We start from the raw sequence: 20,180 nt of genomic DNA on the forward strand, positions 1-20,180 counted from the left end.
CATTGAGCTTGGTCTCGGCTCGGGACGCAAATATTGATCAGCCTTTAATCAGCCACTACTACTAACACCAGTTCATGACTCTCCGTCTGTTCCGTCTTTGAAAATTTGTTGAAATCAACCTGGTCTGGGCACACAAAAGCTTTCAGCTAACCACTACGCTCTCAAAACATTGCTTTCCTAAAGTTCTTCATACCTTGTATCCCTCGCCGACCGCGCAGGTCCACCAGCACGACGTCTGGGGATCAAATACCTATGAACGGTACAAATATCCTGCCCAGTCAGAATGCAATAGGTTCCAGGCCAGCCAAACCTCCTCCAACAGGTCTCGCTCCGTCTGCCCCTTCTGTCGCGCCTCCTCTTCTTCCTAATCATCCGAATTCACCCATTCCAAATCGAACAGTACCACCCCATTCCAACAACACTGTCGTTAATGGAACTTATACGCACAGTCAGAAAGGAAAGAAGAAGAACGATACGCCAGTCGACCCTGCTGCTATGTACGAGTCTCTGAAGAGCAGGATCGCAGCTCTGGAAGAGGAGGAGGTACTCGAGGAAGAGGAGGAGAAGATATTCGGTGCGTGTGTCCTGCATCTCAAATAACACGCCACTCATGTATATATCAGCCGAGGAGGCTGTAAAGTCGGTGAAAGGCATGGAGGAGAACGCGGTTCATGCCAAGTACATTGAACTTGTGCGTTATCGTTTACCATGTCCGATACATGCATTTCTGAATCACGGAACTACAGTTTGCAGAACTGAAGCGATTGGAACGCGACCACGCAAAGGAAAAACAGAAATTGGTCAAAGACAAGGATGCTGGTGCGTACGATTGATGCTTTTCGTTCTAAAATACTCATATGCCACTCTGTTCATAAAGCAAAGGGTCAACTGACGAAGGCTAACCAGACTAAAGTTAAAATGGAAAATTTGGCGCGCGAGCTCCAAAAGGTCAGCAGATTGACATCTTGTTTCTGTTTTCCTAACCGACTTTCGTGCAGGACAACAAGAGACTACGGGTATGCATTACTACCCAACGAAGTTTATCCACTATGCTTACACCGGCCTAGGAGGACAGTAAACGTCTAGCACAGTGCATAGAAGAGGCACAAGAAGAGGTACGCGTCACTTCTTCAGCCGGTAGCTCGACCAATGCTGCCTTCAGATCATACAAATGAAATCAGACATGGCAAAACGAGTCGACAAAGCCAAAACCCAAGACGTCAAATATCGCGAGATGCCTGACATTGTCGTGAAAGTAGTCTGCCGATATCGTGCCGAGCTCTTCTTCAAAATCTCGCGCAAGACCAAATTCTCCCGACTGTTCAATGCGTGGACAGACAGAATGGAGTCGACGGGTGGGAAGAAGGACGAGGGAAAAACATCGGTGAGCGGCAAGCAGATGAATGGTACTGCCAAGTCGGAAGCTGCCAGCACGCACACCGTTGGGTCCAATTCGTCATCCTCCATGCAGTTCATATTCTCCCACAATGGACGGACAATAGATGCGGACCAGACACCGGAAGAGCAGGGAGTAGAAGACGGGGATGAGATTCTTGCGGTAGAGCTCATGGACCTTACCGAAGGACCCGGGCTGGATGACTGGGTGAGTGATGATATGAATCGTTTTAGAAGCTGAGTGCGAGAGATGTACCATACAGGATGAGCTTCCAGAGTCTCGTCGTCAGCGTCTCAGGAAGAACTGGACAGATGATCCACAAGAGTGGGTTCCCTTGTTCTCTTGATTCGCTCAGCTGACCCTTGTAATTAGCGCTCGGCGGTCATTGGAAGATATCTTCGATGGCGTGTACGTACCCTATTGTTGAGAATGCCTGTATACTGAGCTATGACTATAGCGTACGAGAACGACTGAAGGAAGTTCTCCGACAGTACGAGCTTCGCGAACGACATTTTGAATGTGTCATCCGTTCAAAAGAGCTAGAGGTTCTCCTATCTCGCGCTCGAGCAGCCGAGCAGAAGCAACTGGCTGAGGGGGAGAAATCCCGCGCTGACAGAGTGGACGAAGAGGTAATTGAAATTCCATTCATATCTACAACACATCCCCTCAGCTTTTCGTAACATCAACCCAGAATCAGAATCTCCGAAAGGAGTTGGAAGATGCGCAGAACGGACAAACAATGTTGATCGATAAGCTCATTACCTGCTGCAAGGAGGTGTGTGAATCTATATCATGCAGCAGTGCGTCTTCGATTTGACGTACTGATACAGCCAAATGCCGAGCGGACGCAACGCTTATTCGCTTCTCTTCGAGATGAGCTGGAAAAGCGGGGAGCCAAATTGGCAGATGCGGGCCCTGTAGGAGGTTGAACGTCAGTATATTTATTGTTGTTCAGCTGGTTTTCTAGGAGAAGCGAATCACTACTGGTATCGAATGATCCCCGGGTGTACACGTAAGGCGTATTGATTGAAAAACCGACAGAGGATGTCCATGTATCAATGCGAAAGAATAGTCGTACAAACAAAGTCCACAGGCATCCCATCCAAACTTGATCAGAGGTCCACGAAGATATACTATACCAACTAGAGAAGGGCATCGAGCTCCTCGGGGTTTTCAACGTAACCGGACTTGGTGAAGGTCTTGCCCTTCACAAACTCCAGGCCCTCGCCAGCATAGCTGACACATGGCGAGAGCTCAATCTCTACATCATCCTTAACATGGGCACCAGCCTTCTCCAGGAACCGCTTGTGCTGCGCAAGCAGGTCGCGACGGCTAGTCTCTGGGTCGTCTGCGCCAGTTCCAGGCGCGTTTTTGAGCGGACTGAACTCCTCATTACGTGCAACTTCCAACACCGCAAAGCGCTTCGTGAAGGGGAAGACGTCAAACACAAACAGCTCGAGCTTCATGCCATTAGGTTTGCTCGGCTTGACTGCTTCTCCAGTCTTCAGATCAACTGTGGGAATCTTCTTGCGAGCAATGTGGAATGCAAGGTCATCTTCGAACGATTCGACAGATTTGAGATAGCTAGTCGTGTAAAAGTGGTTGGCGATGTTGGCGGCATTGAAAGCTAGGTCTCCAGTCTTGGAGTTACGAAGTTCGGCTTGTTCCTGGGAGATCTCCGAGTACTCGACAACACTGAACTTGTCTCCCCTACGGGCGACAACACCAACTGACTCTGAGGGAGAGGCCTTGGGGACTACTTTGGCAGCACAGTCAGCCTGCTTGGATATGCAGTAGCCGAGGAAAACGGGGTCGGCGACTTTGACAAGGCAATTGTCTACGCAGTATGCATGAACGTAGAGGACCCCGCGATCAGTCAAGTCAGAAAGAACCGTTGAACTGTTAGACTCGGATAGAGGTGCGCGTGTAGCGGCATAGAGCCCACCGTTGCCGTCAGGGGCAACTGCAACACGTGATGTGCTCTCAAGCATGATCTTGCCTTCTGCAGTCAAGCAAGGGAGGGTGCCTGAAGATACTGGTCAACATAAATAACACACCAGGAACAAAGATTGTTACCTTGTTCGAAGAAAACGACGTTCTTTGAACTCAGTCCGAAGAAATCGTTCTTCGTGAAGTATGCCTCGGTCTCACGACGCGTCGGACCGCTGGTCATGACGTACCACGGAATGACGACTGAACCTGCAGGTTTGTTGCATTCTTTCTCGGCAACAACTTGAAGGCGAGCGATACGCTCAGCCTGGTACTGGAAGAGGCTTTTGTGTGAAGGCAAGCCGATGTCATAACAACCCTTGGGCGCTGAACTGCCCAGACGGGTTCCTTGGCCGCCTGCCATGAGGAGAACGCCCACCTCCCCACGGGCGATGGCCTGGAGGCCCTCGCTACGCCATCTCTTCTCGCTCGCAGGATCATTGACGACAGACTCACACGCCCCAACGGGAAGGGGTTCGATAGGCTCGGGGTCAGCAGCTTCCTTCTCAGAGGCGATAGCTTTCTTGTAGATCCTGTTCACGCGATCGACGTCAAGGTTTTCGAGTTGGCGGGAGAGGGATTTGCGATCTGATTCTGGAAGGGTTGACCAGAAAGTGAAGAGATGGTCGTGACCGGCAGCCTGGTATCTATCGCGGATATTATCAACGGCCATTCTGACCTAAGTAACGTATGGAACTTTTTGAGATGATGAATCAGAAGATGAACGGATAGAAGGACGTGGGGCTAGAATGAGCTGAAGTTCCAGCCTGGACTGGAAGACTTGCTATTTATTACGGATGAGTAGCAATTCCGGTACTAGCCGTTTGTTCTTGCGAACCGTGAAACTGTCCACAGCCTTTGCAACATAGCCCTTCTTGTGCCTTCCCCTATGTCAAATGGTGTTTATCAGCGCCCGCTACGTTCCTCTCGCATAGTAGGCGATTTTTATTCTTCCGTATCCGACGTACTTATGACGCGTGTGCTATTAGTATAGGATTCAGTATAGGCGCGCGTGCGCCCATCTTGATCTATGTTTACTTACGTCTATTGTAAGTCCAGGGCACAATTAGCTAAACGAAGTTGACGACGTTGAAGATGATTGTGTGAATGCGACTTCCATTCTTCGGCCGCTTCAACGGTTCAGTTCAATGCCGCAGTGGCGGCCCAAAACTGATCATGATTGCGGTACCACATCATAATCGATGACCTTTTCATTGATCATGCGGTGGCAATATCACGTCAACGATGGCATCGAGAAGGGAGCCCTAGACCGAAGTCATCTCTGAAACAGGTCACTGCGGCTCCAGTATGTAAAATTTTCAATGTGAGTGCCTTCTCGCGATCAGAGAATATATATATATATATAACATTGCTCACTTCAGACTTGAATCGATGCGTCGACCAGCGTGCGTCGACAGACGAGTTGTTGGAACGCATGTCGACATAAATCATGATGACCGAACACGCCAGCGTGAACAAATATATTTCCAAGGCTGATCTATTTCTGTTGATCTTCCTGGAGGGCAACCGATTTTACTCGGATCACAAGCGAAGACGGTAATTTGAACCACTAGTGCTACTGCTAGTGATTCCTCATATAAAAGACAGGCCTCATGTAGCACCCCGCTTTGTTCTCTTCACCACCCCGATAGCTGCGAGGCCGACATGCCCTTAATGAATCGCCTACTTAGTATCGTTGTGCTTGGGATTTCCGCAGTTCCCTCCGTACTATCCTTCACGCCGGGCTTCAGTTATGGTTCCGAAAAAGTGCGGGGTGTTAATCTTGGCGGCTGGCTTGTCCTAGAGGTAAGGGACCCAACAGGCTTATGATTCCCTTTTTTCATTTGTATCTAGCCTTGGATCACCCCAAGTATATTCGAGAATACTGGCAACGATGATATCGTCGATGAGTGGACCTTTGGCGAGTACCAGGACTACGACACCGCGAAGGCGGTTTTACAAGACCATTGGAACTCTTGGATCACTGAAGATGACTTTGAAGCCATTGCAGCAGCAGGGTATAGTCTAATCAATGCTCATTGGATTCCCTCTGAAATATTCTACAGCTTGAACCATGTTCGTCTCCCTGTCGGTTACTGGGCATTTGCTGTCGGTTCAGGAGAACCGTACATAACTGGCCAACTAGACTATTTGAAGAAGGCCATTACCTGGGCGTCGAACCACAACCTCAAGCTCATCGTCGACCTTCATGGTGCCCCTGGCAGTCAGAACGGGTGAATGCAACACTAACGCCTTCTCGACATCATGTGCCGGGCTAATATTTCTTCTTGCAGTTTTGATAATTCTGGTCAAAGAATGTCGTATCCGACATGGCATTCTAACCAGACCAACGTCGATAGGACAAATGCGATTATCAAGACAATTATTTCTATGGTCGACTCAGAGTACGAAACAGTGCCTATCATTGCACCATTGAATGAGTAAGTTCACTTCTATCCTGATTCAATCTTAGCTGAATTAATGCTTCATAGACCTGCAGGATTCGACGGTGATGATGTGCTCACAGTCGTGAAACAGTATTGGTATGACTCGTATGGGAACATCAGGCAAGGACTTGGCCCCTCGTCTCAATTTTAGCCAATAACAACCGGAATTTATAGATATCCTTACGGTTCATCGACACAAAGTAACACTGTTGAGCTCATTCATGATGCGTTCCAATCTCTCAGTTATTGGGATGGCTTTATGGTCGATGGATACGACGGCGTCGCAATGGACACTCACATCTACCAGATGTTTTCAGACGAGGTATGTACCCTTTCCTCCATGAAGCAACATATTAACAATGTGAGCAGCAAGTTGCCTACAATTATTCCCAGCACATCAAGGAGGCATGCAGTCATGGGTCCGACCTCGCCGACTTTGACTTGTGGATAATTGTTGGTGAATGGACCCCTGCATCGACAGACTGCGCGAAATGGTTGAATGGCCGCGGCGTTGGAGCACGCTATGATGGAAGCATGTCAGACTCAACCCGGGTCGGCAGCTGTACGGGCAAAACGGGCAATGCTACATCCTTCAGCTCGGATTACAAGACCTTCATGCGCCAGTACTGGGAAGCTCAGGTCATCTCCTATGAGAAAGGTAGTGGGTGGATTCAATGGACCTGGAAGGCTGAGGATGCGGATGACTGGAGTTACCAGGCTGGGTTGAAGTATGGATGGATACCACAGGACCCAACTGACTTGGAGTACCCGGATATCTGCGACTGAAAAAATGGCAGCCTCGAGTGGAACCATCGACGAACTATTACAGCGCATTCATTTGGGACTCATTGTGGCAACTTGATAGCAACCTATAGCTACATATACCAGGTTATACCCGTACTTACTACTATATCATCCCGTTTAATCGATCTTTCTCCAAATGCCAGTGCATTGACCATCCAGGAAGACTCTCGAAGACTCCGCCCCAAGCGCTTCCTTAGGAACGGTGTTCTGGTGTCGAGGCTACCGTGATGTAATAGTCTCGCCAATGGACCCACAAGTGAATTCATAAACTTCAACAAGCATTTTGGAGCACAACTCCGCACTCCAAACTTCCATCCGGTAAGTGATCATTCCATTCTAGATCTTTGTCCACTCCGTAGTAGACCTGAATCGCGCCGAGAGGGACTCTATTTATACTCCGTTCTTAAACGATCACACGCACAGACCACGGCTGGTGAAGAAGCCTCCGCGGCGTCGGCATATCGACGGCTATCTTGACTCAGTACTCATCTTTGGAGTTGACTGAACTATTTTGCTATGTTACAAGCTCAAGCAAAGCTCAGGATGCATGTCTGCCAGATTCCAGTGTGCGACAAATTGGCAAGCGGAACCCATATGATATGATATACTATGCATGTCCCTATTGAGTTGCCCAGGTGGGCAGTAACCTTTCTGCAATATTCTTATCCTGGGACGATCCAGCTCGTCCATCCTCACGTGAAGCCCAACCTCATGCCATCATACGGACGCATTCTCCATTCGATCATATAATGTGCTTCTGATAGGTTTAGGTATGTGTTCTGCACCCCGTGCTCTGACCTGGGGATCCAAATTTATATCACCTTAACGGCAGCTGGAGCCTCAGCCTGTGAGCGAAACAGTGCCTACATGGTGCTGAACACGTGCGGAGGGGGTGGGAGCACTTTTTGCAGATCGGCAGCCTTTTCTGCGTCCTGGCAGCTCTATTGAATAATGCCCGAGGTCAATGGAACAGCCATGAAACGCTGATAAAATGCGGCTGGACCTGGTTCGATGGATTGAGATCCACTGAGTTCCGATGCACTACTACTATGCGTTTTTGTCCCTCGTTGGGCTGTCTCTATTCCACTCCGTATCGTCTCAATTTTCTCCTGGCTTCCCCTATGGTTCTCAGAAGGTGCGAGGCGTCAATCTTGGAGGTTGGCTCGTACTCGAAGTACGTGCAATAACGGCAGACGATGGTCGATGGTCTTAACTCATCATTATACTTGGATGTAGCCATGGATCACGCCTAGCATATTCGACAACACAGGAAATCCGAATATCGTCGATGAATGGACATTAGGACAATACTATGATCGCGCTACCGCAACAAGCGTACTACAGAACCACTGGAACACCTGGATCACGCAGAATGATTTTGCAAATATCGCAGCTGCCGGGTACGTGCTTAGCCCTGCAAACATACACATCATGGTTGACTCGCGTCGGCGTGCTGCAGATTGAACCATGTAAGGCTACCTATCGGGTACTGGGCCTTTGATGTTGGCCCTGGTGAGCCATACATACAAGGCCAGTTGCCTTACCTTCAGAACGCTGCACAATGGGCCAGCCAATACGGACTCAAGTTGATCGTCGATCTTCATGGCGTCCCCGGAAGCCAAAACGGGTTGGTAACCAATCGTGTTCCCATGTCTCCTGAGTCCTTACAGCTTGCGCAAATTTATAGGTACGACAATTCTGGACACAGAATGTCAGCTCCTACATGGCAGTCAAATCAGACGAATATTGCCCGGACAGATGCAATCATCAAGCAGATTGCTTCGATGTTTGCTGGTCAGCCCAATGTCGTTCCTATCATTGCGCCCATCAACGAGTGAGTGTACCTAAGAGAGTGTTCCGGAATGAATTGACAAACTTTTTTCAGGCCAGCTGGGTATTACGGATCATCTGTTTTAACACCTTTGAGACAATATTACTACGATTCTTACGGAAACATCAGGTAGAAAGAATAGCCTATGATCTACTTATAGAAGGGTGCTAATGCACCACGCAGGTATCCATACGGCACATCGACGCAGAGCGATACTGTCGTTCTACTTCATGATGCTTTCCAGCCTCTGAGTTATTGGAGTGGATTTCAGACCACACCCAACTACCAGGGCGTGGCGATGGATACACACATATACCAGGTGTTTTCCAACGCGGTATGTCTCCAAGATTGAGGCCCTCCTTCAAGTCTAATGATATGCCCCCTATGTTTTCGCAGGATGTGCAAATGTCTTGGCAGAGCCATATCAATACTGCATGCGCTACTCAATCTACTCTTTCCGGTTTCGACCTTTGGCTTATGGTCGGTGAATGGTCACCCGCCATTACCGACTGCGCCACCTACCTCAACGGCAGGGGCGCCGGGGCCCGTTACGATGGTTCTTATCCCGGTTCCACTTACGTCGGAAGTTGCACAGGGCTTTCCGGAAGTGCGTCTACTTTCAGCTCGAGCTATAAGACTTTCCTTCGTCAGTTCTGGGAAGCGCAGGTTATCTCCTACGAGAAGTCGAACGGGTGGTTGATGTGGACTTGGAAGACAGAGAGTGCAGACGAATGGTCGTACTTGGCTGGATTGCAGAACGGCTGGATACCCTGGTCTCCTACTGACCTCCAATACCCCACTATTTGCGGGTAGACGCATATTAGTAGAATTCTCAATCGCTCTTTTTACATTTTGTATTTGCTATCATCCTGCATGTTGCTCAACCGTCGTGTGTATATTTTTTGAAGATCGTGCACTCTGAGAATAGTGGCCGAGTTGTGTGTATGATGAAAGCGATCTGTTCGTTGATCAACATTAAGTACCAAAATATACAGTGATCTAAGCGTTCAAACTTTCATGCTCCTGCGACACCGTATTTTTTAAGTGTCGCTTTCCAGTCTCCTACATCCCCGCGCCCCATCGTCAAAATAGTGGCCTTGTTTCCGGATGAAGGTGCAAATAGTCTAGTAGCGACGCGGCGCACACATTCAGGAGTCACCTTGTCTATAGCTTCAGTCATATCGGTCACGGGAATCTTCCGACCGTGGACAAGCAACTAAGTTAGAACGTGAGTGTGCGGGCATATTTATCCTAAAAGATTGTCGTACCTGTCGGCCAAGATCCTCCACCTCTACCGCTCGACTCTCCAGAGCCATCATCAGGCTCGATTTGAGCTGATTCTTGGCACGTTCAAGCTCAACTTTGGGAACAGATTGGTATATAAGTAGGCTGAGCTGATTGGCTAGGTGGGGCAGCATTTGTGCAGGAGTGTTGCCTCTCTGGCCGGGAGCATTGGGGACAAATGAAGCAAAAACGCCGAAGAGTGAGGAGTCCGTGTAAATGTGATGGAAGGAAGCACAATGGTCGATCTGGGTGTAGTGATTCAATATGTGTGTGTATAGCCGGGAGTACATGCCCTTTCCAGGACCGCCTGCAAGAAGTTAAATAAGGCGAGCGATATAGCAAAGTCGTATATTACTCACCGGCTGAGAAACTTCCACCACCTCCAAGGAGGACTTGCATAGTGGCGAGGGCGTAGATATCCGCGTCATGAATGCCTACACCCTCAAAGGCTAGGTAGAGTTGATCGAATTCTGTTGTACTCGGGATGTGATGGATGCCACCCACGTAGCTGGAGTGGGGGTTCAGTGGAGGAGGCGGTGGCTCGGTGGAAGGGGACGTAGGGTACAGATATGTTGATGCAGCGCGAGTCAATGACTTGTAGAGCGAGGGTGAGGACGAAGGAAGTAAGTGGGGTGGTAGATTTTGAGTAGCTGACGGTTGAAGTGACGAGACCGATGGTGTTGGCGCAGATTTGAGGGACGAGAAATATTTATCAGCCAATTCGACTAGCCGTTCGTGTTGCATCCCAGCACCCGCAATCACCATCCTCTCCGGGCGATACCAGTTTGTTATACAATCCCGAAGTAGGTCTCCAGTAATTGCGTCGATTCGCTCTTCTGGGCATAAGAGGGGATTCCCAAGTGTTTGCCTGCCATATGCAACCTCATGCAAGACCTCTGGCAGAATCATCTCGGGCTTCTGACTAATTTCGCGGATCTCATAACGAGCGGCATCTCTCTGGGCGTCAAGTTCATCGGGTAGAAATGAGGAATTCAGGATGGTGTCTGAGATGAGCGAAAGCGCAAGAGGCGTAGCTTGGTCGAAGTTGGACGATTGGTACATGATGGATTCGCGTGACGAAGAGCACATAATTTGACCACCTAGCCTGTCCATCGCGGTTGCCATATCTTCTGTGGAGCGAGAGCTGGTGGTCTAAGCAACAGAGAGCTGTTAACATTGGCATAAATATTGCCTGAAGCTACGCACCTTGAAGGCCATCCTGTCCAGAAAATGGCTAACACCCGAGGTCGATGAGTCTTCATACCTGGAACCTGCATCTACATAGAGGCCAACGGACGAAAAATGACCGGGAGTCGACTCAGTAGCAACTCTGATTTTGTTGGGCAGAGTAGTGATCTGCAATGGAGGGTGCACTGCTTGCGAAAGTTGTCGCTGGCTGCGACGGACGAGCGACGTTGTTGCCCTGCGCATGGTGAGTAAAGCCAAGAGCTGCGAAACGCCGAACACTGAATAATTAATGGGAGCATTATTACGTAAAATGACCAACAAAAAGCAGACCCCACCGTGGTTCGAACACGGGACCGCACGATCTGCAATCGTATGCTCTACCACTGAGCTATGGAGTCCTGTGGGAGGACGCGAAACATAATCAACCAAGTATACACACAAAATCAGAGCCAACAGGCGGTGGTATCGTATGTAGTACGATCAATCAATCTATTCAACGACATCGCCTACACTCCATTTGGCGAACTCCAGGACTTCAATTCCTCCTTCTTCGCCATCCCTGACAAGACCTTGTCGTTTGCTCCACTTCTCTAGAACCATCCGTACCGGCTCATTCTCCCCTCCAAGCATCATGAACGGTTGGTTGTACAGCGCCGTCTCATCACCATCCGATGACTTGATCAAACGAGTGTTGAAGCCAGCGATTTGCCGTGCAAGTGCACGCTCAAGTCGCTCTAGATCTTTGACGAAGGTCTCGCTCTCAAGGCGGTGTGCAAGCTCCGGAGATTTCAGAGCGAGCACAGCCAAAGACCCGATGCGACCTTGAGGAGCGGAGCCCACAGATCCGTGCAGATAGGATGCGAGACGGAGACCAAGATTGGTAGACTGTCCCGAAAATGGGTTTTGCACGACCGTCACAGCTCTCTTCAGGGAAACCTTTTCGCCCACTTTGGCAATGAGGTCTCTAATAGAGCTCGATACCGTGGATGACGGATGAGACGTGGGGTTGTTTTGAGACAATAGGGGGGCATCGTTGAGAATGTCCAGCGAACATGATCTGATGATGGCTGAAGAGTCAGTTGGTTCCGTGATAAATGCAGCGGTATGAGCTATGTCCGCTGCCAGTTGGCCGAATAGTGTATTTCTTCCAACAAAATCTGTTTCGCAGTTCAATTCAACCATGGCTGCCCGTATACCGCCGCCCCCCAAGGCTGTTTTCCCCCTGCTGCCTCCAGAGAGTACGCAGACACTAACAAGCCCTTCCCGAGTTTCCCGACCTTGGACGTTCGCGGCCTTTTTTATGCCAGACGCTACGAGATCATTTTTCAGCCATTCGAGGGCTTGTTGTATGTCGTTGTTAGTTTGACTGAGGGCCTCTCGTGCTTTTGAGATTGAGACCTCCGTCAGTTTGCGCAGCTGCGCGACGTGCTGCAGGGAGGGTTTGGATGGAGCTGTGGAATAACACAACTGGCCAAAGCGCAAGAATGTCGACGCATGAGACCGTTTCGATGAGCGAAGAAATTGGGCCATCATCGTAAAGGATCCTACCGATTTCGGGACGAGAAAGGTTCTTTGCAATTTTTTGAGCGAGGCGCGACTAGGAACGCTCACGTGATGCCAAAATTTCTTGTTTTGGGACATACCGCCTTGCTATCCGCTTTCCTTTCGTCCGTCATGAATTTTCAGTTCAAAATCCCCGAGACGATCCCCCAGGATATACTCCTTATTCAAGACATTGTTGGAGTCATCCCCCCACCAAAAACAGATGTCTGGAAGGATGTCCACAAACCCACAGACTCGAGCGATGATTCCATCGCAAGCTCGTCCAGCGAGATTGGCAGTGAGGACGAGGTTGAAGCCGATTTAATGGTTCCAGATGAGGAATCTTCCAAACTTACACCTGTTCTGTGAGTCTCTTAACACTATGTGTCAACTGATATCTTGAGACCATCGCTAGGCCAGGATCACCAGAGTCAGACTCAAGCTCTGATTCAGATTCATCCTCGGACTCGGACTCGGATTCCGAGTCAGACGAGGATAAAACTGCCGATAAAGCAGGAGATAAAAACGCGCTGAACCCTCGAAAACCACAGATTGATGTGGACGATGACGAGGAGTCGGGCGCTACAGCTGTTGCATCATATGTACAAACCAAAAATGAGATTGTCGAGACAGACATTATTGTCCCTTCTGTATCAGAAGTTGGACCCGAAGAAGTGTTGGAAAAGGTTGGCGAGGTGATGAACATCATTGGGAATGTAGTAATTGTGAAGGGCCTTCCTGCTGACTCCTCCAGAGCTGCGTCTGAAAAGGCACTAGATGTCGAGACACTACTTGTCTTTGACGATCGAAACGTTCTCGGACATGTGCGTATTTGCTATCCTCAGGACAGGACAACTCTGCTGACCTCATGCAGGTATATGAGACGTTTGGGCCCACTTCCCAGCCCTTGTATCAAATAAAATTCAATCAGAGCTATCCGCTGGATACTGAGAAGATTCGTGTCGCTCGCGAAGTATACCATATACCGCAACGAAGTAATTTCGTCTTCATGGAATATCTTAAAAAGCTTCGGGGGAGCGACGCAAGTAACATTCATGATGAGGAGCCCGCTGAAGATGAAATGGAGTTCTCGGATGACGAACAAGAAGCTGCATTCAAGCAGGCGCGCAAGAAGAAGTATGTGTTTTCACTCAGAAATATTCTCATTCTCATTCATTCTCGGCAGACGTGGCATGTCTGTATCATCATCTCGACAGACAACACCTGCGCCGCCGCAGTCCCACTACAACAACGATGATATTGATAAAATTTTCTACGGGACGAACCCATACGACGCCCATGGCCCATATGACGACGGGTACCGGGTCGCCGGGCCGTCACGTCCAGCGCCTATCCCATACGACGACCCGTATGCCGATGAGGTCAAAGTGGACATTGCGAAATATGAAGAAGACTTGAACGGCCCATCCCCTGAGGCCCGCCCGTCTGGTAGAGAACCCGAGAGAAGCTTTGGAGAGAGCAGAGGACGGGGCCGAGGGCGTGGAAGTAGTTATGATAGGGGTGGAGGGGCTCGCGATCGTGGAAGGGGTCGTGGGCGCGGGCGCGGGCGGTCAGATCGTGGACGGCCTTCGTGGGGAGAGTCTAGACGGTCTCAACAAAGCCCTACAGCTCCTCCAGCGGACCCGTACAATTCAAGCACTTTGACACATCTATCACCGACATCTGACGAGATAGGGCGCGCAACAATTCAACCGGTCGGGATCCCTGGGTATTCTCCTTCGCAACCTTTCTCACCTTCACCATCATGGGGTTATCAGCCAGGCGGGTTTCAAGGTCACTCATTTGGACAACAACAGCAATCAGTGCAACCGCACATCAATCCTCGGTTTGCGTCTGCATTTGGGTTCGGTGTGACCCCCACGGGCATACCTCCTGCATGGTTCGGGAGCCAAGAGGCTCAGCATAACTCTTATCAGGCACAACAACCCTCTCAAACCTGGACGAATCAGTGGTTGGTGCACGGGCAGGAGTCTGAACACGCCGAGAGCGATACGTACACCCCGATCTAGTAGGTTCAGGTTCATCTATTCCTGTTCGACAGGTTCCTTCAACTGCATACACGTGACGGTGTTCTCACCGAAATCTATACCTGTTGCGGTCGAGTCTCTCGGTGTACTGTAATTATGTCACAACTGAGGGGTACCATTGCAGCAGGCACTAACCGCTGGCACTGGTGCGCGCCCTCAGCCCTGCCCAGAGTTGTCCTTGTGTAAAACATGATCGCGCCACTAGCGAATAACGGAAGTCAGCATCTGCGAACTTTCCCATCCTTGGCCTAAGCCATGTGCGTACTTCATCCGTGCCTCCTTCTAGCTCGCAGTGCAACGTTAAGGTTTCTCAAAACGTGCGCGATAAATTGATATTCTAGCTAGGTCCTACCTTGGGGTGCCTCGCCTTGTGAGCATGATGTGACAGGCCTGGCACCGGTCAACGCTGCTCCCGGAGCTTCCCATCGCGACATATAAATATACAGACCTGGCTCGGGAGCCTTCAACAGGTAGCTGTAGTCCTCTCTCTCCCTGCAATGTCCGTCTCATCATTTGTTCTGGCATCCCTCCTCGGGTCGTCCTTCGTTAACCCGATGGACTTCTTCCAGAGCCCTGGCGGCTCAGGCTGCGGGACTTCCGGTCCCGCATCGTGTCAAAATACGAATGCACCCCCCGCTGCTGACACCTGCTGTTTTGAGAGTCCTGGAGTGCGTCTCTGTTCTAATCTCAGCCGGTGACAATTTGCCCTAACTAGTTCCAGGGCTTGATCATGCAGACGCAGGTTCAGTCTGCCTGGTTTATGCATGTAGAGCTGAGAATAACATCTTTCAGGTTTGGGACACAGAAGTTGCTGGTAGTCCCACGGACAGTTGGACCATTCATGGTGTGTAATCGATGGCGTTTTGACTTTGTTCTGACATGAGAATTTCAGGTCTGTGGCCTGATAAGTAAGTCACTGTAGCTGGACTAACAGGACACGGAAGTCTAATACATCCTAGCTGCGACGGCACTTACATTGAGAACTGTGATCCTTCTCGTGATTACAAGAATATCGCCGAGGTCAGCTGGTCTTTTCGGTATTAAGACACCCCAGCTGATCTTCCACAGCTGCTCGACTCCCAGGGTGCATCGGATACATTGGAATACATGCAACAGTATTGGCTCAACAATCACGGGACTAATGAGAGATTCTGGGAGGTACGTGAGACTCAGAGTTTCCGTTTCATTCGAACGCTCATTGTCAAGCGCTGTAGCACGAGTGGGCTACACACGGCACATGCTATAGGTACAGGCTCCAAGATTCTGATGCATATTCATTTTAACCTTTTTTAGCACACTGGATGTTAATTGTCTTCCCAGCAACAGCCCTACGGGTGCCGAGGTAAGTGGACGCATGTCTATGAAATGGGGCATTTTCCCTGAGCGCTATTATTATGCAAGGCCGTGGCATTCTTTGAGACTGTTGTGAAGGTCTTCAAGACACTCCCCACGTATGACTGGCTTGCTGAGGCAGGCATCACTCCGTCATCGAGGCAGACTCACACGCTTTCGTCTTTGTTGTCGGCTCTCGAAAATGCCTCTGGAGGAGTAGGTTGCATAGTTTGCTCTAAAAATACTTCCTCGTAACGTTTCTTTTTCAGTACACTCCAGCTTTAAGCTGCACTCGATCGCACACACTCAGCTCAATCAGCTGGTACTTCAATCTCAAGGGCTCTGTCATTGATGGCGATTTTGTCCCAATAAGTAAGTTGCATGTATCAGTGGCAGACCGTCCATCCGTTAACATGCTTCCAGACACCCCCAAGCATTCCACTTGCCCTTCAAGTGGTATCAGGTATCTTCCCAAAGAAGGATGATATGGATAAACGACGAGTTCACTAGCTATAGAGACGCAGGCTGGCTCGAGCTCCGATGTACCAGGCAAAATCTATAATTGTACATGGCTTCTTGATCGTTCGAACTTCCATTCTGTCAGTGATAGACTATCTAGTGATAACATGCCTCCACCCCTCAATCACCCCAGTCTGGAACTTCAGCTACTGGCTCAGACTTTCTTCGTTAAGCAGTTCCCAGTAGATGCAGGCGTTCCAGCTGCAGTCGCAAGCGGGCTTAATGCCGCTCATGAAACTCCAGGCATCTTCTCTATCACCAGAACCCGAGAAGAGATTTCCATTGTTGGTGAAGCTGTTGGCGACGATGGTGAATGGAAATGCATCAAGATAGCAGGCCCCATGGAATTTGGTGTCTTCTCTACATTTACTGGTGGAAGGAAGGCGATCTAATCTTTGATTGCTAACAGGGTTGACTGGTGTAATCTGTAATTTCACGACGCCGCTGAGAGATGCTAATGTCCCGGTGTTCGCAGTTTCGACATGGTTAGCGCTCGTAGCAGATTCGATCTACCAGCGTGAAAGCTTATCCCCTCATAGGAATACCGATTATGTTTTGGTTCCTAAAGAGAAGGCCGACGCCGCCGTTGCAGCATTAACGGAGGATGGCTGGAAGTTCCGAGAGAATTCTGAATCTTCAACGAGCGCGTAGTACTAGTCTAGCCAGGCCTGCAGCTTGTAGCGCATAAAAACATATGCATAAAGTGTGGAACAAGTGTGGACTGTAATTAATTGGTGACAGCTTGAAGCTTTTACGGCGGTCAACGAAAGAAAGTTTTGTTTCTCAAGTTCTCGGTTCTTGTCCGTTTCTTCTCAATCGCCTCACGAACCTTTCTCGTTAACCGTAAGAGTCGGAGACCTACATCATTTGGTACAGGCAGAAGTCTGATAACTGGAACTAGTGCACTCCTTCCGTATAGGCTACTCTCGAACTGGCGATTGCTAGGAGCTAGGACGATTTCTTCCTTCCTATGGCGGATTCATCCGAATTTTCAAGCCTAAAGTCTCGACAGAAACGTGTACTACCCTCCCGTTCACGTCGCGGTGGTCCTGGAATAGGAAGCTGTGATGTTGACCTCATGATATTGGACGCGCAGAGACGAAGATGTTCGTTGCACTTTTTTGCTCTACCTAGTTCATATACTGATATCCTTACCGCAGTTGAAAATGAACCGCTCATTCCGGCAAATACGCAGTTCTTATTGACTACAAATTCTGCCCTAGTAACCCAACCCTCATCCTCGACTGACTTCGGACTCAATAGTCATGCAAATCAACGCTATTTCGACAGACCAGATGTTATGCAAGCTTATCGAGAACAGCAAATCATACAAACTCCAGAATTCACTACGTTGTCAGAGGATGCTAGCGTTGGGGGTAGATTCAGGCCGAGAATTTCTGCGGAGGTGCGTTACACCGCGAGTCTTACACTTTAGCTTGAGCTCATACCAGAAATTATCCCTACCTAGCTCCCTGAGTCGGCAGACACCTCTGATGCCGTGTATGAAAAGCGCCATCGGAAGTACGAGACGTTTGAAAAGCGTCAGCGTCTCCGTGAAAAGGAGAAGCTGAAGCATGAGCAGTACAAGCTCAAGGAGAGGATAGAACAGCTGAAGGCAATGGATGGAAACGCGTTCCTCGGTTTGCCTGCATCATCTTTCCCCCTACCGCCTGAGGTAGTTCAGGTCGAAGATAGCCAAGACGTGAGCCTTCCGGGAATTTACGTCGACGGCGCAGCCATTTGCAGCGAGGGGGAGAGGCGACGGCAGGAGATGCTTGAGGTAGCCTCTATCTTGGAGGATCGGTACCGCACCCTGTTACCGTCGGACAAGAAGAGCTATTTCGATCAGAAGAAAGCGAGCAGGCAGAGCAGTGTCAATATCCCTCCTCCTCCTCCTCCCCCCGACATCCAACCGCAAGACGAGTCAATCGTTAATGGTCGAGCTCCCGCGGCCACTTTACCTCCAAAAGCCAGCACATCACTCGTGTTGAAAATCAAGGTACCAAAACAGTCAAGCTTTTCCCCATCAGTATCCAACACCCCAGCACCCAAGCCCACAATTCATCTGTTATCTTCATCACCGCCAAAATCCAAATCAGTATCCAGAGCGTCCCCAGCGAAACCAATATCCAGAGCCTCTTCTGATACAGAGTCTGTTGAATCCGAACGACCGCGCAAACGCGCAAGACCGTCACACCTTGATGAAGCATATTCTCCAAACTCTACTCCAGAACATCATGCACCACGACCTTCGCACCCAGCGCCAGCGCTAAAACCAGAACCATGCGTTCTCATGCAGGCTGCTATCCGCGCTTCCTCTGCGCCATCGGCTCGTAAAACGCACAGACATGTAACTGCGTTTGGCGCAAAAGTACCACAGGATATTGAAGAACTGAGGGACTTCGAGCTTCCTGAATGGATAGTCCCTTTCCAACCCGAGTATACAGATTCTGCGGGTCACACACCAGAACCTGCTATCATTGCAGAGGAGCAGCCTGAGACGAATGGTGCTATGCTTGCCGTTGTTTGATTCTTAGCACCCTTTAATCATACCCTCATGCACTCTGATTTGTTATATATACTTCGACTAGGTTCTGGTGTAACTTATGGCTATTTTTGTCCCCAGGCATGTATCTAGTAGTGGTCATTTTTTTTCTCTATTCGATGGAACAAAATTTCATTATGAACGAATGGCTGATCAAAGTTATAACGAAGTTGCAGAAACTGCCAAGTTCTGGTTAAATTTTTGCCTTGAGCATAGTAAAGTCTTACGTACCTGACGTGGAATTGAGTCCTGCTTGCTGCATGAGCTCCACGGCGGCGCGCCTCGGCTTCAGACCAACTTCTCTCCTCCGAGCCAAAATCAACTTCGCATAATCCACTGACCCTTGCGTCTGTGTTGTAGGTTCAACTTTGCCTGAAAGATATCGCGAGTAATCGCCGGCGCGTTCTTTCAAGAGTTGCACCCGAGAGTCAATGCGTGATTGGGCAACTGATGACTGAGCGATATAAGGAATGAGGGCAGGTGAACTGAACAGCTCCGACAAGTCGGTGTTGTTGAAGCTAACATGCAATGCTGGCGGAGCGGAATCAGATGTGTCCACTTGATCGACATCCTTGACGGGGGATGGTGGCTTGACAATACGACTTGGCTTTGCGACTCTTGGGCCTTCCCTCCGTCGGTCTGTGCGCATTTCTGCTGGTGCTGACCTAGTTCCCGTAGGAAGGGGCCGTGTTGGACGACGATGAACAGAGGTCTGTGGGTTCGATGGCCCATCATTAGAAGGTCTCTCCTCGTCCTTCGGGGGTCTGTGAGACTTTCTAGATAGCAGAGAACCTGAAGCAGGTGAGTTTGGCTTCGGTGTGTCTATAACTTTTGCTTTGGTCTCTTTGGGCGCGGCTTCAGCCTGAAGCCTCTTCTGCCTCTGAGCAGCACGTGCAGCAAACAGAGAAGTGGTGGATGTGGGAATGATAGAAGCTAGAATCACGGTTTAAGGTCAGACATCGCGGATCGAGTAAAGTTGCGCACGAATTTCTATGTCTCCCAATGAACTGAGTCTTGGGGCATTCCGACGTGTTTCTTCTACCGAAGTTGCTACAGACTCTGGAACCTTTACATCTGAAATAAAGGATGCGAATGGACTCTTCGTGGAGTATGACCGAGTTCCCTGCTTGTAACCGTTGCAGAGCCCAGCAAGAGCCCTTGACCGCTGCATTGATGAAAGAGTAAAACCACTGTAAACCAACTCAGTAAACTGCAAATACCTAGTGCTACGGTAAAAATTTCCTTTCTCGGAACT

At 49.5% G+C, this 20,180-nt stretch overlaps 11 protein-coding genes and 1 non-coding gene across 12 annotated transcripts; 7 read left to right on the plus strand and 5 right to left on the minus strand.

The window, feature by feature from the left end:
• Positions 1-40: 40 nt before the first annotated feature.
• DEU56DRAFT_876945 (uncharacterized protein) lies at positions 41-2,325 on the plus strand (the record flags this gene model as incomplete). Its single annotated transcript, XM_041356021.1, has 12 exons — positions 41-574; positions 624-691; positions 747-819; positions 878-948; positions 999-1,016; positions 1,068-1,115; positions 1,163-1,603; positions 1,659-1,720; positions 1,769-1,804; positions 1,854-2,025; positions 2,088-2,175; positions 2,198-2,325. The coding sequence occupies exons 1-12, from the start codon at positions 253-255 to the stop codon at positions 2,323-2,325; spliced, it is 1,527 nt and encodes a 508-aa protein (XP_041214752.1). The 5' UTR covers positions 41-252.
• A 213-nt stretch (positions 2,326-2,538) lies between these two features.
• On the minus strand, positions 2,539-4,058 carry DEU56DRAFT_724317 (nucleotide-diphospho-sugar transferase; the record flags this gene model as incomplete). The annotated part of the gene is made up of 2 exons (XM_041347812.1): positions 2,539-3,422; positions 3,473-4,058. 2 exons carry the CDS (start codon positions 4,056-4,058, stop codon positions 2,539-2,541), a joined length of 1,470 nt encoding a protein of 489 aa, XP_041214753.1.
• A 992-nt stretch (positions 4,059-5,050) lies between these two features.
• DEU56DRAFT_943228 (glycoside hydrolase family 5 protein) lies at positions 5,051-7,028 on the plus strand (the record flags this gene model as incomplete). The annotated part of the gene is made up of 7 exons (XM_041358961.1): positions 5,051-5,191; positions 5,240-5,403; positions 5,452-5,619; positions 5,680-5,826; positions 5,878-5,937; positions 6,007-6,154; positions 6,202-7,028. 7 exons carry the CDS (start codon positions 5,051-5,053, stop codon positions 6,616-6,618), a joined length of 1,245 nt encoding a protein of 414 aa, XP_041214754.1. The 3' UTR covers positions 6,619-7,028.
• Positions 7,029-7,530: 502 nt separating this feature from the next.
• On the plus strand, positions 7,531-9,381 carry DEU56DRAFT_312616 (glycoside hydrolase family 5 protein). The gene is made up of 7 exons (XM_041345591.1): positions 7,531-7,810; positions 7,873-8,036; positions 8,096-8,263; positions 8,324-8,470; positions 8,522-8,596; positions 8,651-8,801; positions 8,864-9,381. Exons 1-7 carry the CDS (start codon positions 7,673-7,675, stop codon positions 9,278-9,280), a joined length of 1,260 nt encoding a protein of 419 aa, XP_041214755.1. The 5' UTR covers positions 7,531-7,672; the 3' UTR covers positions 9,281-9,381.
• Positions 9,382-9,482: 101 nt separating this feature from the next.
• Positions 9,483-11,182, minus strand: DEU56DRAFT_724979 (Metalloenzyme, LuxS/M16 peptidase-like protein; the record flags this gene model as incomplete). The annotated part of the gene is made up of 4 exons (XM_041347842.1): positions 9,483-9,683; positions 9,736-10,058; positions 10,111-10,903; positions 10,958-11,182. The coding sequence occupies 4 exons, from the start codon at positions 11,180-11,182 to the stop codon at positions 9,483-9,485; spliced, it is 1,542 nt and encodes a 513-aa protein (XP_041214756.1).
• Positions 11,183-11,258: 76 nt separating this feature from the next.
• DEU56DRAFT_876952 (elongation factor TS-domain-containing protein) lies at positions 11,259-12,502 on the minus strand. Its single transcript, XM_041356022.1, has one exon. The coding sequence runs from the start codon at positions 12,470-12,472 to the stop codon at positions 11,429-11,431; it is 1,044 nt and encodes a 347-aa protein (XP_041214757.1). The 5' UTR covers positions 12,473-12,502; the 3' UTR covers positions 11,259-11,428.
• DEU56DRAFT_t23 lies at positions 11,266-11,337 on the minus strand. The gene has a single exon. It is a non-coding gene; the product is annotated as a tRNA-Cys (tRNA).
• Positions 12,503-12,613: 111 nt separating the features above from the next.
• Positions 12,614-14,511, plus strand: DEU56DRAFT_906718 (Gar1/Naf1 RNA binding region-domain-containing protein; the record flags this gene model as incomplete). The annotated part of the gene is made up of 4 exons (XM_041356840.1): positions 12,614-12,846; positions 12,897-13,305; positions 13,356-13,618; positions 13,668-14,511. 4 exons carry the CDS (start codon positions 12,614-12,616, stop codon positions 14,509-14,511), a joined length of 1,749 nt encoding a protein of 582 aa, XP_041214758.1.
• A 372-nt stretch (positions 14,512-14,883) lies between these two features.
• Positions 14,884-16,654, plus strand: DEU56DRAFT_312820 (ribonuclease T2). Its single transcript, XM_041345592.1, has 12 exons — positions 14,884-14,999; positions 15,064-15,197; positions 15,251-15,271; positions 15,322-15,373; positions 15,422-15,437; positions 15,489-15,549; positions 15,598-15,687; positions 15,744-15,775; positions 15,823-15,871; positions 15,931-16,077; positions 16,131-16,233; positions 16,285-16,654. Exons 2-12 carry the CDS (start codon positions 15,084-15,086, stop codon positions 16,344-16,346), a joined length of 747 nt encoding a protein of 248 aa, XP_041214759.1. The 5' UTR covers positions 14,884-14,999; positions 15,064-15,083; the 3' UTR covers positions 16,347-16,654.
• Positions 16,450-17,099, plus strand: DEU56DRAFT_767910 (ACT domain-containing protein). The gene is made up of 3 exons (XM_041351193.1): positions 16,450-16,731; positions 16,790-16,865; positions 16,920-17,099. The coding sequence occupies exons 1-3, from the start codon at positions 16,488-16,490 to the stop codon at positions 17,029-17,031; spliced, it is 432 nt and encodes a 143-aa protein (XP_041214760.1). The 5' UTR covers positions 16,450-16,487; the 3' UTR covers positions 17,032-17,099.
• Positions 17,100-17,350: 251 nt separating this feature from the next.
• DEU56DRAFT_751062 (uncharacterized protein) lies at positions 17,351-18,910 on the plus strand (the record flags this gene model as incomplete). The annotated part of the gene is made up of 3 exons (XM_041349560.1): positions 17,351-17,486; positions 17,541-17,785; positions 17,849-18,910. The coding sequence occupies 3 exons, from the start codon at positions 17,351-17,353 to the stop codon at positions 18,908-18,910; spliced, it is 1,443 nt and encodes a 480-aa protein (XP_041214761.1).
• An 87-nt stretch (positions 18,911-18,997) lies between these two features.
• DEU56DRAFT_312841 (uncharacterized protein) lies at positions 18,998-20,148 on the minus strand. Its single transcript, XM_041345593.1, has 3 exons — positions 19,910-20,148; positions 19,157-19,858; positions 18,998-19,104 (listed from the first exon to the last, which is right to left on the minus strand). The coding sequence occupies exons 1-3, from the start codon at positions 20,094-20,096 to the stop codon at positions 19,085-19,087; spliced, it is 909 nt and encodes a 302-aa protein (XP_041214762.1). The 5' UTR covers positions 20,097-20,148; the 3' UTR covers positions 18,998-19,084.
• Between the last annotated feature and the right edge of the window lie 32 nt (positions 20,149-20,180).

The sequence above is a fragment of the Suillus clintonianus genome, assembly GCF_016758775.1.
Source record: "Suillus clintonianus strain FC179 chromosome Unknown DEU56scaffold_3, whole genome shotgun sequence".
Taxonomy (NCBI): Eukaryota; Fungi; Basidiomycota; class Agaricomycetes; order Boletales; family Suillaceae; genus Suillus; species Suillus clintonianus.

Bases quoted from the DNA above. Each gene is read 5' to 3' on its own strand.
- DEU56DRAFT_312820 (XM_041345592.1), top strand. From the start codon at position 15,084: ATGGACTTCTTCCAGAGCCCTGGCGGCTCAGGCTGCGGGACTTCCGGT. The intron at 15,550-15,597 runs GTCAGCTGGTCT...GATCTTCCACAG, and splicing joins ATTACAAGAATATCGCCGAG to CTGCTCGACTCCCAGGGTGC. The intron at 15,872-15,930 runs GTAAGTGGACGC...TTATTATGCAAG, and splicing joins ACAGCCCTACGGGTGCCGAG to GCCGTGGCATTCTTTGAGAC.
- DEU56DRAFT_312841 (XM_041345593.1), bottom strand. From the start codon at position 20,096: ATGCAGCGGTCAAGGGCTCTTGCTGGGCTCTGCAACGGTTACAAGCAG. The intron at 19,859-19,909 runs GTGCGCAACTTT...CCGTGATTCTAG, and splicing joins ATTGGGAGACATAGAAATTC to CTTCTATCATTCCCACATCC. The intron at 19,105-19,156 runs GTACGTAAGACT...AGAACTTGGCAG, and splicing joins AGGACTCAATTCCACGTCAG to TTTCTGCAACTTCGTTATAA.
- DEU56DRAFT_767910 (XM_041351193.1), top strand. From the start codon at position 16,488: ATGCCTCCACCCCTCAATCACCCCAGTCTGGAACTTCAGCTACTGGCT. The intron at 16,732-16,789 runs GTGTCTTCTCTA...GATTGCTAACAG, and splicing joins AGCAGGCCCCATGGAATTTG to GGTTGACTGGTGTAATCTGT. The intron at 16,866-16,919 runs GTTAGCGCTCGT...ATCCCCTCATAG, and splicing joins GTGTTCGCAGTTTCGACATG to GAATACCGATTATGTTTTGG.
- DEU56DRAFT_312616 (XM_041345591.1), top strand. From the start codon at position 7,673: ATGCACTACTACTATGCGTTTTTGTCCCTCGTTGGGCTGTCTCTATTC. The intron at 8,037-8,095 runs GTACGTGCTTAG...GGCGTGCTGCAG, and splicing joins GCAAATATCGCAGCTGCCGG to ATTGAACCATGTAAGGCTAC. The intron at 8,597-8,650 runs GTAGAAAGAATA...TGCACCACGCAG, and splicing joins GATTCTTACGGAAACATCAG to GTATCCATACGGCACATCGA.
- DEU56DRAFT_876952 (XM_041356022.1), bottom strand. From the start codon at position 12,472: ATGATGGCCCAATTTCTTCGCTCATCGAAACGGTCTCATGCGTCGACA.